Source organism: Stigmatopora argus, chromosome 16 (genome assembly GCF_051989625.1).
Source record: "Stigmatopora argus isolate UIUO_Sarg chromosome 16, RoL_Sarg_1.0, whole genome shotgun sequence".
NCBI lineage: Eukaryota > Metazoa > Chordata > Actinopteri > Syngnathiformes > Syngnathidae > Stigmatopora > Stigmatopora argus.
The window spans coordinates 8,110,001-8,128,810 of record NC_135402.1 but is presented as its reverse complement, the minus strand read 5'-3'; the positions used below and the strand labels follow the sequence as shown (position 1 = coordinate 8,128,810).

At 40.9% G+C, this 18,810-nt stretch overlaps 3 protein-coding genes across 5 annotated transcripts in view; 2 read left to right on the top strand and 1 right to left on the bottom strand.

Annotated features, from left to right (window-relative positions):
• Positions 1–1,126: 1,126 nt before the first annotated feature.
• Positions 1,127–4,643, top strand: hspa5 (heat shock protein 5). Its single transcript, XM_077623486.1, has 9 exons — positions 1,127–1,291; positions 1,737–1,899; positions 1,967–2,198; positions 2,259–2,396; positions 2,482–2,594; positions 2,667–3,057; positions 3,132–3,369; positions 3,448–3,615; positions 3,697–4,643. Exons 2-9 carry the CDS (start codon positions 1,778–1,780, stop codon positions 4,251–4,253), a joined length of 1,959 nt encoding a protein of 652 aa, XP_077479612.1. The 5' UTR covers positions 1,127–1,291; positions 1,737–1,777; the 3' UTR covers positions 4,254–4,643.
• Positions 4,644–4,921: 278 nt separating this feature from the next.
• Positions 4,922–7,742, bottom strand: rabepk (Rab9 effector protein with kelch motifs). 2 transcript variants are annotated; one of them, XM_077623489.1, is made up of 7 exons: positions 7,518–7,742; positions 6,966–7,141; positions 6,722–6,874; positions 6,477–6,641; positions 5,995–6,144; positions 5,456–5,605; positions 4,922–5,383 (listed from the first exon to the last, which is right to left on the bottom strand). In XM_077623489.1, exons 1-7 carry the CDS (start codon positions 7,568–7,570, stop codon positions 5,151–5,153), a joined length of 1,080 nt encoding a protein of 359 aa, XP_077479615.1. In that variant the 5' UTR covers positions 7,571–7,742; the 3' UTR covers positions 4,922–5,150. The 2 variants fall into 2 exon arrangements, with proteins under 2 accessions (XP_077479615.1, XP_077479613.1); XM_077623487.1 differs by having other exon boundaries at positions 6,722–6,877; positions 7,518–7,741.
• A 33-nt stretch (positions 7,743–7,775) lies between these two features.
• Positions 7,776–18,810, top strand: part of rgs3a (regulator of G protein signaling 3a) — a 94,633-nt gene continuing 83,598 nt past the window's right edge. The window contains exons 1-3 of one of the 2 annotated variants that reach the window (XM_077623479.1): positions 7,776–7,891; positions 8,002–8,109; positions 12,941–13,013. The gene's annotated coding sequence lies outside the window, so the exon portion shown is untranslated. Of the gene's footprint in view, positions 7,892–8,001; positions 8,110–12,940; positions 13,014–14,706; positions 14,849–18,810 lie in introns of those variants that run through there. The other variant, XM_077623480.1, reaches the window with a different exon arrangement.

The following is an 18,810-nucleotide window of genomic DNA, read 5'->3' as shown; positions in this document are numbered from 1 at the left end:
ACCTTGACCCAGCTATAATTGTAATAAACTATTAACTATTATTAACTAAGTCTGGAAGATAATAGAGGTCCAATCATGTATCTCATTTCATCTTTTTGGTGTGAAATCAAATGCGTTTATTATTACTAGTGAATGTCTAATCAATTTAACTTTTAATTAACAATTAAACTGAAGAATGAGGTCCCTTTGCTGCTAGCCTCCACAGTTGGATGTCTTTTGCCGTCAATGAGAGCCAATGAGTTAAAATAAAAATCTTTCTTTGGCCAAGATGCACCCTCCCATCAATTGCTTTGTCAGTAGTATACGTCTAATGTACTTTGTGCTTTTGCTTTGTTGTTCTGCGGCCTTTGTGACTGTATTGTCTAACTTGTAACCGTGCCTTTCCTGTATCTGCATTCTCACCGTCTTGCTACTGTCACAATGAAATTTCCCGAAAACGGGATGAATAAAGTTATCCAATCCAATCCAATTCATTTGAACTGGGAGGGTGACAGCAAATTTTCATGCAGTTTCATTCCCAGTTCAAATTTACATCTCACCATCAATGGCAGCCAATAATTTAAAAAACAAAATTCTTCTTCTGGCCAAGATGCATTCTCACACTAACTGTAGTTTATCACTAGTAAAGAAAGGTCCAATCTATTTGAACTGGGAGGCTGGCAGCACCTACAGCCCTCTCAAATAGATTGGTCCTCTAATGTCGTCAATGGCAACCAATGAGTTTCTATCAGGATTTTTCACACTTTGATTTTAAATTGATTTTAGAGTTAGCGTGTGTATCATTCACTTTACTCATGCAGTACTGTCATCCCCAATGTAATGACCCAGAAATTTGTCATATATAGCAATGAGCTGAAATATTCACACTCGTGAGTCACCTTTGAGTGACAAGACAATCTTCGATTGTAACGTATTACGAGTCCAAAAGACAAAAAAAATCAAATATTTCCTTTACCATGAATTGCGTAAACGATCATGAAACTACAAGGCCACGTTTCATGCTCAGCCAATCAGCGGCAAGTTTTACACAACGTCATAGAACCACGACGTAGGCAAATCAGCGTCGGCCAACGTTCTAGACGGAACCAATCGGCGCGTTCCAACGCGAAGCTGCTTAACCAATCGCTGGCCTCCACGATTGGGAAGCGCTGACGGTTTTATATAGGAGCAACACTCAATTCAATCTATCTCACATCTACTGGACAAGAATACAAGAATACTTACAAAGCAACTAGCGATCGCCGGTCTCTTTTAACAACGTTACAAGTGAATTCTCAATTCAACAACTAGGGTATGTACGCCATTTTCTTGTTGCGATTTATATACTAAAGTGTATGTAAAATGTAGATGACTAATTTGGTTTAAATTCATTGAAAAGAAATACACGTATTGTAATTCAACATTCGAATGATCTGTTGCGTAATAGTGTGGAGTACTTGCTAAATTCATCACTTCTAATATACTACATTTTTACGTTAGCTAGATAACAGAAAATAACCGATTTTAGTTGGCGTGCAAGCTAATTTGGTCAGTTAGCTACTGGCTTAGTAAAAAGCTTTTGCAAATGGTAGAAAAGGGGACTGCGAAAATCTTTTGAACCACACGTTTATTATCATAATGTGCACCTTTTAATAGGTTGTAATAACGTTCTTCTCATTTTATCCTCGTGGGGCGGTAGCAGTTGGCATTTAGGCCTACATCATTAATAAAGGCAATCCTTTATCCCTCCCCTGCAGATTTATTCATTTTCTCAAGGAATCTGAGGAAAAAATAAGCTATGATGAAGGTCCTGTGGTTGTTACTGGTGGTGGCGACCAGCACCGCCTATGGTGACGATGACGACAAAAGGGAGAATGTAGGCACTGTCATTGGAATCGACTTGGGCACCACCTACTCATGGTAAGATGTTCATAAAGAATCAATGTATGAAATCAGATTTTTAATACTCATTTTGCCTCCCCCTCAGCGTGGGCGTCTTCAAGAACGGCCGTGTCGAGATCATCGCCAATGACCAAGGCAACCGCATCACCCCGTCCTATGTGGCGTTCACTAGCGAAGGCGAGCGTCTAATCGGCGATGCCGCAAAGAATCAGTTGACGTCCAACCCCGAGAACACAGTGTTTGACGCCAAGAGATTGATGGGTCGCACGTGGGCCGATCCCTCTGTGCAGCAAGACATCAAGTACCTGCCTTTCCAGGTAACGTGATAATATATCATCAATTACACTTTGCAAAAATTAACTGATGGCCATCTTCAGGTGAATGACAAGAAGACCAAGCCCCATATTCAAGTCGACATTGGTGGCGGTCAGATGAAGACCTTTGCACCAGAGGAGATCTCTGCTATGGTGCTGACCAAGATGAAGGAGACGGCTGAGGCATATCTGGGCAAGAAGGTACCTAAAAGTCACATGCACTTAATTGCAGCGCTTGGCTTTGTCATTGAGACAGCGATGTTAACGAGCGCTTTTAAAATCTCAGGTCACACATGCCGTGGTCACTGTTCCTGCATACTTCAATGATGCTCAGCGCCAAGCGACTAAAGATGCCGGTACCATCGCCGGGCTTAACGTGATGAGAATTATCAATGAGCCGTAAGTGTTGATCCTACAAAAGATCCGCTTCCGCTTTATGTGGCATCGCCCTGAAATTTGGCGTCTTCACAGAACCGCTGCCGCCATTGCCTATGGCTTGGACAAGAAGGACGGCGAGAAGAACATCCTGGTGTTCGACCTGGGCGGCGGCACCTTCGACGTTTCTCTGCTGACCATTGACAACGGCGTGTTTGAGGTGGTGGCCACCAACGGTGACACCCACTTGGGAGGCGAGGACTTTGACCAACGTGTCATGGAGCACTTCATTAAGCTGTACAAGAAGAAGACTGGCAAGGACGTGCGCAAGGACAACCGTGCCGTGCAGAAGCTGCGTCGCGAAGTGGAGAAAGCCAAGCGGGCACTGTCTGCTCAACACCAGTCCCGCATCGAGATTGAGTCCTTCTTTGAGGGCGAGGACTTCTCTGAAACCTTGACCCGGGCCAAGTTTGAGGAGCTCAACATTGTAAGTTCCCTTAACCTTTGTTGACAGCTGTGTTCTGATAAGCTTTTTAATGACTTCTTCTTTTGTGCTTCCAGGATCTGTTCCGTTCCACCATGAAACCTGTGCAAAAGGTGCTGGAGGACTCTGACCTGAAAAAGTCTGACATCGATGAGATCGTCCTGGTCGGCGGCTCCACTCGTATCCCTAAAATCCAGCAACTGGTGAAGGAGTTCTTCAACGGAAAGGAGCCCTCCAGAGGCATCAACCCCGACGAGGCCGTTGCTTACGGCGCTGCCGTACAGGCCGGCGTGCTATCAGGAGAGGAGGACACCGGTGAGCATGAGCCACCCTGATGTCTTCTTGCCCATGTGTGCCTTTCTAAAATTAACATTATCTCTGCTTTTCTTGTAGGAGATGTGGTCCTCCTGGATGTATGCCCTCTCACTCTTGGTATTGAGACTGTGGGAGGAGTCATGACCAAGCTGATCCCCAGAAACACTGTGGTGCCCACCAAGAAGTCTCAGATTTTCTCCACAGCCTCAGACAACCAGCCTACAGTCACCATCAAGGTCTATGAAGGTAAGCATCTCATCCTGCAAGATAAGGGGAAGATAGCTACAATATCAATATCATACAACATTAATTAATCTCATGTTTCAGGCGAGCGTCCTCTGACAAAGGACAACCACTTGCTGGGCACATTTGACTTGACGGGCATCCCTCCGGCGCCACGTGGCGTGCCGCAGATCGAGGTCACCTTCGAAATCGACGTCAACGGCATCCTCCGCGTCACGGCCGAAGACAAAGGAACCGGCAATAAGAACAAGATCACCATCACCAACGACCAGAATCGCCTAACTCCCGAAGACATCGAGCGTATGGTGAACGACGCGGAGCGTTTCGCCGGCGAGGACAAGAAGCTGAAGGAGCGCATCGACGCCCGCAACGAGCTGGAGAGTTACGCCTACTCCCTGAAGAACCAGATCGGTGACAAGGAGAAGCTCGGCGGCAAGTTGTCGGATGAAGACAAGGAGACCATCGAGAAGGCTGTGGAGGAGAAAATCGAATGGATGGAGTCTCACCAGGAAGCCGAACTGGAGGACTTCCAGGCCAAGAAGAAGGAACTGGAAGAGGTGGTGCAACCCATTATCACAAAGCTATATGGCAGCTCAGGCGGACCGCCACCAGAAGGCGCTGAAGAGAAGGACGAGCTGTAGACTGTTTCAAATCTGTAGTCACTCACCTATCTTAAAAAAAACAAAAAACACATGATGTACATATTGGACTGGTGGGACTTTGTTATGAGAGGGAGCTCCAGCTTCCGTACTCAATGTTCCGAAAGACTTTGAAACGGGTTTAAGCTCGTTTTAGGTATTTTCTTCGCTGTTGGGCGGAGATTTGTCAGCCTGGATTCTCAAGGCTCGCTGCTGCTGTTTTCAGGCAGCCTTGATGGGGATCATGTAGTAGTTGGAGTGTTGTTGTAATAGTGGGAGGGGAGGGTTCATGGACAGGTGGTCTTTCAGCTCTTCAAGGCTAAAATTTATTTATTGAATTTGGTTGATGTATTTCTGTGAAAGACCTTGAAATAAAAGTTTCATATAAAATAAGTTGTTTTTGCTTAATGATTGTTTCTGCGACACATGCAGTGGTACAGGGCTGCCCTGGCATTAGATGTTCAATATATTTCGACTATGGAAGGGCAGATGAATGTTCAGTCGTTTAAGTTTAAATGACTTTGATGCGTTTTAAATGGCAGCCAGTGAGTCAATATTGCCTTAATGTTTGAAAGCAAATGGATTTGGACCAATTCTTTAATTTTAATGAGTCACTTAATGGATAAAACTGCAATTTTCTTTAAAATGTTATTCGAAAAAAAGGCTGTTAGTATAATGTAACCTTTCAGTCTTTTTATTGGGGCATAACCAGAGTATTTTAATGTTAGTTTTGTGACACGTATTTCAAGGATGAAAATAGCCATATGATTTGCATAATTTTGAGTAACATCAAAAGACAAGTGTAAAACCTGTACAATTCAATGATATAATATGAAATATTTGATAACTTCTAGTCACAAAGTAATGTGAGGTTCACTTTTTTATTTCCTCTAAGGTCCTTCATGTGACCACAGTTACAACACAGTCGTTAAATATGACGCCCTGTGTGTCCATCCCACCAAATACAAATGCCAAATACACTGTCTCTTCTATAACCGTAGTCTGAGTGCCTGCTTGAGCTTGGACTTTATTTCCTACATCATCCGCTTTCCACGGAAGCAAACACATGCAGTGGTCCAGACGGCTCAAAGGCAAATCCCCCTCAAATTTCATTCTGGTCCAAGAATTTAGCTCTGAAAAAAAATGCAAGGATCTGACATGAAATGTTTACTGCCTTATTTGAATAGCATCTAATGGGATTGTACCTGTTTCAAACATGTACATGTCGTTGCTGGCTCCGTTTGCGGTGAGCCCACCAAGGATGTAAATGTTTTTGCCCAGCGCCATCGCAGAGTGGGCTGCTACGGCAGGTGGAATGTCTCCTATGGGCTGCACCAATTGCCATGCCATATTACCTTCAAAAAGTACACAACAGATGACATCGGGAGTGAGCCGAGTGGTTGTAGATTATATTTGTAAATCGTTTTATAACTTTCTCTGACATTAATAATGATTATGCTCTATGACGGGTGGCTAATATATTGCAAAATTCAATTCAATTGTGCTGTTGTCAATATACAAAAATGTTTAACTCTATTGATACTCCAAAAAGTACTCAATACAATTTTCTATACAACACATAAACTCAAAAATAAATGTTACTTTTTTTCATAAACTCAGCCTTTTCACACACACACACACACAAAAACACAGTTGAATTGACCTGAAATTAACCAGAATTGACTTGAGATTGCTCCAAAATAATCAGTAACCCATAAATGCCTAAAAAACTGGACAGGCTTACTTATATCAATAGAGTACATATCATCCAAGAAATCATTGTTCGCCATCCCGCCATGAATGTAGATCTTCGATCCAACTGCCACTATAACATGACCGTGCCTGACTGGTGGCTTTGCGCCTTGCATTTCTGGTTGTGTCCAGGTGGAAGAAACTGTAAAGACCACAACGATCATGACACATAAATAGTGCTATGGAAAAAAAATCTATTATGATATGAGCCATTTTATATCACTATTGATGCCACAATAAAATATTGCATGGTAGGCTAATTGGACACTCTAAATTGCCCCTAGGTATGAGTGTGAGCGTGAATGGCTGTCTATCTCCTTGTTCCCTGCGATTGGCTGTCCACCAATTCAGGGTGTCCCCCACCTGTGGCCCGAAGTCAGCTGGGATACGCTCCAGCACCCTTAGTGAGGATAAAGTGGTGCAGAAAATGAGATGAGAGATGTTGATGTTAAAATAACCAAATCCTACACGCACCAGTATCGAAGATGTGAAGTTTTTGGTCCGGGATCGGTGAAGCTCCTGCTTCCCCTCCACAAAACACATATAATAAGGCACCAGCAAAGGCTGAGTTGGTGTGATATGTCCTCGGACTTGGGAGATCGCCCATTACTGTGACCTCCTCCCAGCTGGCCTTGCTTTCTGTAGATCATAACAGTACAAAAGATCAACACATTCATTTCATGCTACCAAAAACGAAGTTACCAATCATTTTTTTTAACCTGCTACTTTTATCTTCTGGATGCAGTTATGGTTGCTACTCTGTTCTGCACCCCCAAACACCCACAAGCTTTGCGGTGGGTTCCCAGTAACAAACGTGCAGTGCTCATATCGAGGCTTCAGACCCTGCCAAGGCAACGCATCCCACCGAAGATCTTCTGGAAGAGTCAAAGATGATACAAATTTGCAACAACAGTTTCAAAATGAAAAAAAAATATTAACAATTCTCATCTATGGGGTTTTCACCTTTATTTGTTTCCATAAGCACACCCAGCTTTATGGCCTGAGTATGTGAGTAGCTTCCATTTGGATTTGCTCCACCCACTATAAGGATCCTTCCATTGCTTCCATCACCTGGCCAGAATGTACAGGTGTGTCCAACGCTAACATCTGGGGACCTCCCACTTGGGACCAAGGAATACCTAAAACAACAACAAATACAAAATAGATTAATTAAATAAGGTTCCCATAACGCATTGATGGTGTAAGACGTCCAAAGCATTTGAGGTGGGAAGGATGACAGCTAATGAATATTCATGTACTGCCAACCTACCATTTCAAATGCATTGGAACAATGAGTGATAAATTAATGGGTTGGAGGGTGTATTTTAGCCAGAGTTAGAATAGATTATTATTATTTGCCATTGATGGAGATTGATTTCCAATCCATTTAAAGTGGGAGGGTTAGCAGCTAATACCACCCTCCCAGTTCAAATAGGTTGGACGGCTACTAGTGATAAACTCTGTTAAATTCATAGCAGAAGGATAACTGAACCTTTATCAACACATTTTGCTTACCACAGTCCTTTTTGAGGCATCATTCCAGTTTCAAGCACCGGGAGAAGCCCCATCGCAACAGAAATTGTGGGATTTACTTTACAAGCAAGCTAGTCGAGAGTTATGTCATTTTTTCTCGCAGGAAAGTTACACTCAAAGGCGTAAATTACGTCTATTATTTACTTTGGCATCTCGTTGCTAAGAGCTAGCTAGCTACTTTGTTTTGAAACAGAGATTGTACATTCATTGGTGACTTCGTAAACCAATAGTATCGCTTCTCTTGAGTCACGTGACGTCGGGAGGATTATTATTGATAGTTAATGTGGCTAATTATGTTGCACTAAAACAGAGATAGTGTTTTAAGTAGTATTTATTGTCCCAAGACAGAGTACATTGTAAGCAGTAATTACTTTTCCTACTCAGTTCATGACAACCTTTTTTTGTTCGCGACCAACCATCAAGTCTTCTTTATAGAAGATTTCTGACACTTCCTTTTTTGTTCTAGATGTATTTCCGCTTCGAGACTGAGATCGGCTCAAGCACCCCGCTACTCCGACAAGGATGAACGGCGTTGAAAATGAATGAATGAATTCTTCACACAACATCCTTAAAGGTAAGTGAAAGACGTTTTGCTACTTAAAGCGTTCAAGTAACCTGCACGTGTGAATCCAAATAAACAAAAAGCTTCACATGTGGCCAAATAACATTTGTTACTTTTTTTCGCTGTTTGTCAGGATTTAGTGCATTTTTTCGTGTTATTTACTGAATATCATTGCTATGATTCCTACTCCCTTTATTATACATTTAAATAAACTCCAATCTTACTTAGTTTTGACACTAGTAGTATTCTCTGCTTACGGATGCAAATTGCATTTTCTTATTTGTTCCATAGGGGGTAGCATTGTCTTGCCAGTATACACTGGTTCAGAGAACCAGCAATTTCCAATTTCCATGATTGAATTCTCCATTGGATGCACACTTGTTTTTCTTTTCACCTTTGATCCTAATTTATTTGCAACATCAGCACGTGTTCTACATACAGACATTGTGTGTATTTTTGTGGCCAATGTGAGTAATAGATAGGCAGGAAGGTCATTAAAGTGATCCAAACCGGTTTCCTTTCTAGGAAGCAAAGGATAATTCTCCCTTTGTTTGCCCTTCATTCTATCTGATAAAGGACCCAAATAAATAACCCTGTCTTTTATTTTTTTTGTGTGGCGGAAAAAGAAAGATGATTTATATTCAAAAGATCCGTAGGAAAGGACTAGACTAGTGATTTTTATCAACAAAAGCCGCATCATTAGAGATTTCTGAATTGGCAAGCGTTGGAGGATTAGCAACATGAATATAAAAAAAAAAATATATATATATATTTCAAAGTTCATCTGTGGGTTACTCGAACACTGTCGCCGGGTGGCATGTCAAAATAATACTGCTGCTTTGTTTGTTGAGTCACATTTGAACCCGGAGGTGTGTTAAATCGTGGATTAATATAGATTACAGCCTTGCAACCCAATCACCCTTTTAGCTACGTTATTCAGACAAAAGCACAGACAACGACTCAATTTGCACGTCAATAACATGATTTTGTCTTTTAATCTTTAATGTTTTCACAGGCTTTTGTCTGCTATTAATGGGGTTTCTCAAAAGTACTTGTGCAGCAATGTCACAGCAGCCATTTTATGATTACAATATTTGTAAGATTCTAAACAAGTATTTTGCCTGTAAATTCTTCCCCCTAACCCTAACCCTAACCCACTAAACCTCCAAACCCTAACCCTAAACCAACCTCACTTTCAGATATTCTCCATAGTAAATGGTAATGATGCTAATTTACTGGGTTTTCTTAACGCGTGTACAATTTTAATTTTCAAAACCATCAATGGCGATGGATGTCAAATGAGTTAATCAATAGTAGACATCTAATCCAATTGAACATGGAGAACTGGGCAGTGAATGAATGTTTTTTAATTTGCTTCCAGTACTCCCAGTTCAAATAGATTGGCCGTCTCTCGTTATGGTGTCTGCCGCCTCCGGCCCGAATTCAGGTGGGGTAGACTCCAGCACCCCCGCAATCCTTGTGAGCGGTTCAGAAAATGAATGAATGAATACACAGACAACACATTTTTTGTCCCTTTATCAATATGAACAGATTTATTATTACTGATATTTACTAATTTAATATACAACTAATTTAAAATCCAAAATCTCTCAAGTATTTGTAGATAATTGGATATCTTTATATATGAGCAAAAATGTGTGCTATTGTGCTGCATCTGTTTACACTGGATGGTTTGGGGTTTCAGCACTATTTGATTTATTTAACACTTGTGGCGGGTCAATTCAATATCAATTAAAAATGTGTGAAAAGCTTTTATAACTGTTTAATTTTTCTGCAAATGTATTATATCATGGCATATCCATTGATATAAAATCACCCAGATGATGACTTTTTTTTCTATATTGCGCAACACCAGTTCAGCACTTGCCAAAAACGAGGTGGGCTGAACTCCAGCTCACCCGCGATTTTACTTGAAGACGTGCAGGACGGAGAATGGAGTCCTTTACACAAAATTTTGCCAAACGACCCTGGTTCTCACAGAAAACGTGGATCCTCACTTCATGCTTCTTGGTGGGGGAAAAGCCATTTTTTTTCTTTTTACAAAGGCTGTCAATGTCCCTTCAGCCTGGCCTTATTAGAAGCCGGCAGGGTGCCTTGCTTTCAAATGTAAATGTGACAAATAAGCAGCAAAGCCAAATTAAAGCCAAGGTGGGGAAAGAGGGCATAAGACACTCCTCTTCCTCTTTTTTGATGTAAATCATTCATCCCATTTCCGATAGTGTCTTTGTTGCGGAAACATGGGGTGCTGCGGCGACATGACCTTCTTGCCCTTAAAGTTATAAACACGGGTCATTTGGTATTTGGTTTATCCTAAGACTTTAAATTTGAATGAACACATTTGATGCCATTGATGGTGCTGGATGTTCGATCTACTTCGACTGGGAGGGGCAAATGTCAAATTCATTTAAATTGGGAGGACTAGCTGTGAATGCTCATCTTTCAGTGCGATTGACGGTGCTAGACGTCCAATCCACTCTGGGAGGAATGAATGAATGTACCCCTCCCAGTCCAAATGGATTGGACGCCTTGTGCCGTCAATGGTAGCCAATGAGTTAAAAAAAATCTATTAAAGTGAGATTATTTCTTGTCGATTGCTGAAGTGAAAATAGTTACTGACTTATTCCTGTCCACCAATGTTTCCTTTGCCTTTTAGCTTACACCTGCGGTATGCCAATGGTCTTTGAGTCAACTTCACAGCTGCTCTTTGTGCTTAGAGTGCTCTGATGTACTGTTTCAGACGTTTAAAATGGTGTTCTCACTTTGTTCTTCTGCGTCCCCGCATGCCAAACTCAGTGTGGGAACGACAAACATCCCCGGTACCCACCGTGCGAGTGGGGGCCCGGGGTGGCGGCGGCGTTATCAGCGCGTGCCCGCGTTCTTCGAAGCAGGATAAATTTAGACAAGCGGCACAAAGCCAACGTTAGCGCCGGGCCGTGTCGACACGGTCAATAAGGCTCTTGAGGGTTGTGAACAGCACCGCAGAAGGAGGCCGAGACATTTGACTGACTGGAACGACATGAGACAACAGAGACAGACGATTGGCATTCAAACATGCAATAGTCATTTTCATCTTGACGTCCTCATAGTATTGCCTTCTGTAGGTTAGATGAAGCTGTCAATCATTCAGGAACAGGAAGTGCTTGCTGTTTGTAAGAAGAAAATGCAAAGACTACGTCTCAAAAATTGTGAACAAAACTATGAATTTATTATATTTTATATATCAATGAGATATACTCAAGTGGCACTCTTATTTTTACCATTAATATGTTAGTGTATGAAGAAGAATATTGGCACACTTACGATATAGTTGAGTACTCATTCATCTTCTGAGCTGCTTATCTTCGCAAGGTTCGCGGGGGGTGCTGGAGCCTATCCCATCTAACTACGGGTGCCAGGGAGGAGACACCCTGAATTGGCGACCAGGGCACTAGTTGAATATTCATTTCCTTAAAAGGGATGTATGCTTTTAACTAGCCTTCATTCTGGTCTGATATTAGAAAAAAGGATCAGTTGCTCCAGTTACATTCATTCAACATCAACATGCATTTAAAAGCAACATTTTAAAAAGCACAAAAAACATTCGCCTTTGTTGTTTTGTTGTATTTGGCTCCTAAATGCATGGTCAACCTCTCTTTTGATCAAACACAACAAGCGCCGAGGCTGATGAAGTGTTCCAAGGAAAAGGACAAGATCCTTTTTTATGATCGCAGTTGTCCATGTCATTGAAAGCAGAGAGAAACCTTGCGTTAATGAAAAGGAGCCTTTTATCCGGACCACAACATAGTCGCCGCTTTTATCAAGGTCTGCTTTTAAATTCTGTCAGTGCCATTGACAAAGATAGATGTCCAATCACGTGGAGTCCAATCATCCTGTGAATTTAAATGAGTTCTATGGCAGGATTCCAAATGGATTGGACATCTACTGCTTTTAATCGCAGCCAATGAGTTTAAAACTTTGTTTTTACTCTTGCCAAGGTTCACCCGGTAATAGATGTCCAATCCATTTGAAGTTGGAGGGTGGGAGTGATTAACGTTTTTTCTAGTGCTGTTAATCACAGTAAGAAAATTGAGTTCTATTGGTGTATTTAATTTCTATTACATACTGAGGGTTCTAAATGCATTTTATGATTTATGATGCTTTCACAAAAAAAATCTATATCATTAATGCCCTAATTGGATGACCTTTCTGAAAAACAAAACAAAAAAACATCCCTAGGCTATTAGTTTTTTCCATTTCTTAGCCTTTACCCAATTTTTAAAACTAAATAAAAAAGGATATCGTAAAATAGCATTAATCCTTCCACGTCTCTCCGTGCGTACTGTACCGTCCTCCCCTCCCCCCCTCCGCTGTGTCCCACTGCCTGCAGAAATCTGTCCACTCGGTTAAGATGCTCTTAAAGCAGAGATTATTGTCACTGCTCATAGCATGGCATTATTTCAATACAAAAAGATGGGTCTTGTTTGCATGTTTTTCTATTCCGCCGCGCGAGTGCGCGTGCGTCTTTCCCGTGACGTCCTCTTGTGCCCCTGTTTTTGCACTAGTGTGTCTACATCATTCACTTTACAAATCAGACGACCACTGCTTCGGCCCAGCATAGCTTTATGTAACTCACACACACACCATCTGGCCCAGAAGGCTGGTGAGGAGGGGGTTGTTGAGGGGGTCATCAGTTGCTGAAAAAATCTAAAGGAGAGTGAATAGTGACCGTTTGGGCCTGGGCGGAAGACAGTGGGCTAAATTATATTTCTCTGTATTTTGGTATAGATTCCATGCTTTTAAATGGTATCGATTGACACCAACGTGTGTGTTTTCAACACTCTAGGAAGTCCGAGGATGGCACTTCCTGGCTGGAGGAGGACCTGGTGTGCAAGTGCAACGCAACTCTCATGACACCGGTAAGATTTTTTTGTCAATTGACACGTGATCTGAAATTGGGCCATGTCATGTTATTTTTCAAAGATCAGAATCAAATGAAAAAGATTGGGTTTTAAAAGGTAGCATTTTTTTTGTTTTTAAGTATTAACTCATTGGATGCCATTGACAGCGATAGACGTCCAATCCACTTTGACTAGGATGGATGGCAGCGATCAAACAATCGCTGTCATCCATCCCAATAAAAAAATAAACATAATCACTCAATGCCAACCTTCTTAGTTTCATTAAATATAACATTTATCTTAGTCAATGGCAGTGAATGAGTGAAGGCCTACGAGCAACAAAATAATCCAGGAGTATAACAGGATGTCCTTGATCCGATCACGTGATTGGAAATCTGAACACATGTTCATAAGATCGCAATCAGGTGGAAAGATTGTTTTAAATATTTTTGTAATCACTAAAGTGCATGAAAATAATCAAATTGGGAAATGCGATTGTCAAAGGAAATGTGTGCTTTGTGATGAAGAAGTTTATGAGGTATCGACCGATCCTCAAAATCAGGCAATCCGAATTTGCAAAAATATGTGATCGGGACTGGATTATTTCATGAGAGAGTTTTTGAAGGTATTACTTTGTATTTTGGGGCTGACAGCACAAATACGAGGAAAGAAAAAAAAAGGTATTTTAGCTTTTTTTAATCCGACTGGCCTATATGAAGAAATCAATTTAAAACTGGGTTATTTCGGCTCAGATGGAGTTGTGCTTCTCTACTCTCTCCTCACTGCTGCCTCATGCTTAATTAACAGCCAGACCGATCTTAAACGACCTGTCACAGCCTCTCTTTAAGGGTTTTTTATCTTGAACATAGCAAGAGACGTGCCGCGATTATTGTTGGTAATGAGACAGTTTCAGTGCCGAGTGACGCTCACACACACACACACACACACACACACACACACACACACACACACGCGCACACACTACTAATGCAAATTTGAGCTCTCTCAATATATACAAGTTGAATTGTACTTTTGTCGTTATGCAACATATATCAACATAAGTTGTAAGAATCTATATATATATACTTAATATATTATATTTCTTAATAAATTTATGGGTATGAGTAGATCATTTTGACATGGTAATTTCTTTAATATATCAACATATATATGTATATGTAAATATGTGTATATATACACATATATACACTTATATTTACATATATATATATATATGTGTGTGTTTTAAAAAAGTTCTATGAAGTTAAGGGATTGCATTTTTATTCATCAATTTTTACAATTTTACTGCAAATAAATATCGCCCTCCTAACTACCACCACCACTACTACTATTACTACTACTATTACAACTAATCTGCATTCACCCCTGCCGACCGAAATGGATTGGTCTCATAGGCTTATCAATGTCAGGCAATGAGTGGATCGTATTTAAGCATAGAAAGATTAATTTACTTCTATGTTTTAAATTGCTCTTTACATTTCTGAGACCCGCTTTTCAAAATCTTTTAATGCTTGCCACACATGTCATACGACGCCAATAAAACAGCTTAAATCCTTGTGATTTCTTTGAGCGCATGGTGTTTAGGAGAGGGATGAAATTGGGAAGAAAGCGAGGTTTCCAGAGAGTGACAGCGCGGAGAAGGCGAGCGGGGAGGGGATGAAGGGAGGGAGGGGTTTCTGGACCAAAGCCCGACGCGTTTCAGTCGTCGTAGAGCGACAATGAGTTTACTCCAGAGCTGCTCTGCTCGGGCTGCTGGTGCGGGGCTCCCCTTTGCTCCATCCATGTGCATGCATGCGTGCGTATGTGTGCATGAAGCTCCTCAGTAACTGTAGGTGAGTACTTTGTTCAGGTTATCTTCTTTACACAACAGAAGTTAAATTTCACAGTTGTTTGTCTCCCTCCTACTTGGCATGATTCCCTCCCCGAATACACCATCCTTGGCTTCCCTTTAGTTTAATTGTGCTTTCAATGGTATCACTCGTTACCCCAAACCATCACTGTGTAGTATTCCCTTTTCTACTACAAAAATGAGATCCAATACAAAGCTTTGGTATTGTGGATGTTTGTAATACTTGAAATTACATTTTGCGTAAAATTAAGGAAAATTATTAGGGAAAAACCCCAACACAGTTTAAATTACAACCACAGTAATAAATGTTTTTGGAACAAAAAATGTGGGAGATGACCACTCGTCTAATGAAATTGGAATGCACATTTTTATTTAGGGTCCTTTGTTTACAAATTTAATAACGCAATTGCCATGGGTTACTTTCTATAGAAATTCAGTAACTTTGGGCCAGTTTTGGGTCACTTCCTTGTTAACTCATTGGCTGCCATTGAGGGTGCTATACGTTGAATCCACTTGGACTGTCCTCCTAGTTTGAATTAGATGTGGATTGTTGTCAATGGCAAGCTAGATGTTAATTTTCCATGTTATTTTAGGGTACTTAGGGGGGAATTCCAGTACATTTTGGAGCATTTTGGAATCACAACTTGTGCCTTTTGATTTCGGGACATAATCCAGGTCACTTACTGTTGATTTTTGGGGCATTCCCAAGTAACATGCTATTAATTTTATACTAATATGAGGAATAATCATCATCAATGGAGATTTCTTTTTTTTTTCCTGGTCCAGGTTGAAAATCAGTAATCATTTATTAATTTTCTGAACGATCTATCCATACAAGGGTTGCTGGGTGTGCTGGAGCTTATCCCAGTTTACTTTGGGCACCAGGTGGGGGATGCCCTGATTTCTTGGCTAGCCAATCACAGGGCACCAGGAGACGGACAACCGCTCACGGTCATTCCCATACCTAGGGGCAATTTAGAGTGTTCAACCAGCCTACCCTGCATGTTTTTGGAATGTGGGAAGAAACCGGAATATCCGGAGAAAACCCATGACCACATCCCGGGGGAGAACCATGCCACACAATGAGGACCTACATTGAATCAAACTCTCGACCCCAGACCTATGAGGCCAACGCAATAACCACTTGGCAGCCATATACAGTAGGAAATGATTTTAAAATATAATCAAGGAAATGTTATTTTGAAATTTCACATAAATTGTACAGTTTCTAGACAGTATGCCCTTCTCTGTACTTGATGATGTTGGTCAAAGCTAGGCAATTATACATCTCATACAATTTTAAAAGGAGTTTTCCTATTTGATGGAGCGTAGGATGGGATGAGCTGCAGCAAGGCTTATTCAAAGGTTAGCTCACATGCTAACACATATTCAATAATGCAGGTAAGAGTAGAGCAGTAGAGGTAAGCTGATTTCAGTGGGAAACAAGCTTTACATCTGGCTTCACATTGTGATCATCTCATGCAGTGGTAATACTTGCCCCACTACTGTCTCATCAGATTCATATGGCAGTGTGTTGTCTCTCTCGGTCTCTCGCTCTCTCGCTCTCTCGCTCTCTCGTGGGGGTGCACACTCATGCACTTGAATGTTGCCAGGCCAGCTGGCAGAATGTAGGCCATGGCACTGCTGCACAATGACGTGCACAAACACGGAAATGATCAATTGTACAATTCAATGGTGGGAGTGCATGTGCTTCACTCCCGTCCTGGTCCATCTTTAGGATCCCTTTTAGGTTTCCTGTGTGACTTTTTTGGGGAGAAAAGTTAGCCTAGTCCCCAACTATACTTGTATATTTGTATGTGCGCTTTTTAGGCGGTCTGCACAGCTTGCACGCTTTGACCGATTCACACTTTCAACTTGGCTCTTCAATTTTTGCCCCCGACATTCGCAAAATATAATACAATTCAAAGTTTTCAAAAGGCTACTTATCTTAGTGGTTGTCCTATTTACTTACATACACACTTAAAATAATTCACAAAATATATGCGCACAAAAATAAATAGCCATTTTTGGGAGGGAAAGAACTACAGTCTCGCTAAAAATTGACAAAAACTTCCCATACATTTCCAATGCTTTCATTCATATACGATGGAACATACAATACCCACAAAAAATCTTTTTACCCCAAAATCAACAGAAAGTGACTCCAAAACGAACAAAAGATGGCTCAGATATACCCCCCAAATCAGCAAAAAGTGACTCAAAAATGCCCCCAAAACAATGAGGCCTAAAGTCAACAGAGTGATTTAAAAATAAAACAATAGGAATTGTAAATTGCATTAAACAAAAGTTAAACAAACAGTTTTTCCTGAGACTCTTGATTTTAAAATCTTAATGAAGGAATTTGAAGCATAATTGTGATTAAAAGGCCATTTCTATGAATCTGGTATATTAAAAAAACTGCCAAAAAATATCAGTACAGTTGATGGTAATCAACATCCAATCATATGACTCTTTACATACTTTTGCTTTTGAGAGTATCAATAGTGAACATCCAATCCATTTGAACTGGGAATGTTAATTTCCTGCCAAGTCTCCCACTTCAAATGAACCGGATGCATATCACCATAAATGGCAGCCAATGAGTGAACAATATAGTACAGTAAATAATGTTTTTTCCACATTAAATACACGAACATCAAAACAAAAGTCATTTTTCCAGTGTACGTTTGTCCCATTCAATTTGTCAGTTCATCTGCGTGGCTCCTTATCTTCCAGACGCTGACAGTTAATTACACGGTAGGGCTACAATAAAAACCCAGCTTCCTAGTGAGCGTGTGCCGAGAGGCGGAACCCTCCAAATAGCGTGAATGGCAGCCAAACATTCCTCAATTGTAAAAAAAAATCCCTTTACAATTGGTTATTTTTTTATGGGAGGAGGAGTAAAAGAATGGTTACACAAGCAAATCTAACCATGTAAAGTATCCATCTTATTGATGAGCTTAGCATATTGCAATCAAGCATACTCTGATAATACATGCAAGTAACGAAGAACTAGTACATTTGTACTTCACTGCAGTGACACATGTATCCATGAAGTGAGTGCTCATTGTATTATGAATAATAAATGGCCCAGGTGCTCCATGCGAACACTACTTTCTGGCTTAGCTTGGGAATTTAGAGTACTCAACCATACGGATCCTTCCCTCCAGTCAGCGCATATATTAAAAATGGCCTTTTAAAAATATGTGCTTGGTTGTAATATACGTGACAGAAGAAACAAGATGATGACATTTCATGGCATAGCAATGTGCGTAGCTATTCATGAGTTTGCAATTGGTAGGCATCCAATCTCTTTGAAGCAGGAGGCATGGCAGCAAAGGGACACCATCCATCCCCCTTCAAATGGATTGGCTGTCTATTACTGTCAATGGCAGCCAATGAGGTTGACATATGAGCGGCTGTTTTTGTTGTTGTTCACAGCAAGTTCTCCCAGTTCAGATTTTAAGTGTTTTTATTTTGGTTCCGTTCCATGTTAAGTTTACGGTACTTTCTGTTGATTCACAGTCACTTCCTGTATACGTTGGATCATTTCCTGTTGATTTTTGAGTTTTGGGTCACTTCTTGTTAATTGGTCACTGTTGATTCTTGGCATTTCTGCATCACTTTGTTCGTTTTGGGACAGTTTGAAGATTTGCGTGTTGTGCAAATTTTTGGAATGTTAGGTCGTTTAACTGGTTGTGTGGATTGTGCAGCACATGGTGAAAAATAGAGTGGATGGAAAAAATATGAATGTTGTATGTGGGACTTTTTTGTCCCCTGAAAAAAAACACGTGGAGCTCTGCACTGACTACACAACATAGCAAAATTTTGTATGTAGTTTTTTTTACCTTTTATAGTAAAGTAAAAATAGGGAGGTTTTGTCAATTGATTATGGCAATACCATTCGCAACCTCTGTCTGACCAAAACAATGTTTTCTCCTTCAT

Coding starts and splice junctions, on each gene's coding strand:
- hspa5 (XM_077623486.1), top strand. CDS start 1,778: ATGATGAAGGTCCTGTGGTTGTTACTGGTGGTGGCGACCAGCACCGCC. Junction 1,900..1,966: donor TTGGGCACCACCTACTCATG/GTAAGATGTTCA, acceptor CCTCCCCCTCAG/CGTGGGCGTCTTCAAGAACG. Junction 3,616..3,696: donor CACCATCAAGGTCTATGAAG/GTAAGCATCTCA, acceptor CTCATGTTTCAG/GCGAGCGTCCTCTGACAAAG.
- rabepk (XM_077623487.1), bottom strand. CDS start 7,570: ATGGGGCTTCTCCCGGTGCTTGAAACTGGAATGATGCCTCAAAAAGGA. Junction 6,145..6,476: donor ACTTCACATCTTCGATACTG/GTGCGTGTAGGA, acceptor TGGTCTTTACAG/TTTCTTCCACCTGGACACAA. Junction 5,606..5,994: donor TATGTACTCTATTGATATAA/GTAAGCCTGTCC, acceptor TACTTTTTGAAG/GTAATATGGCATGGCAATTG.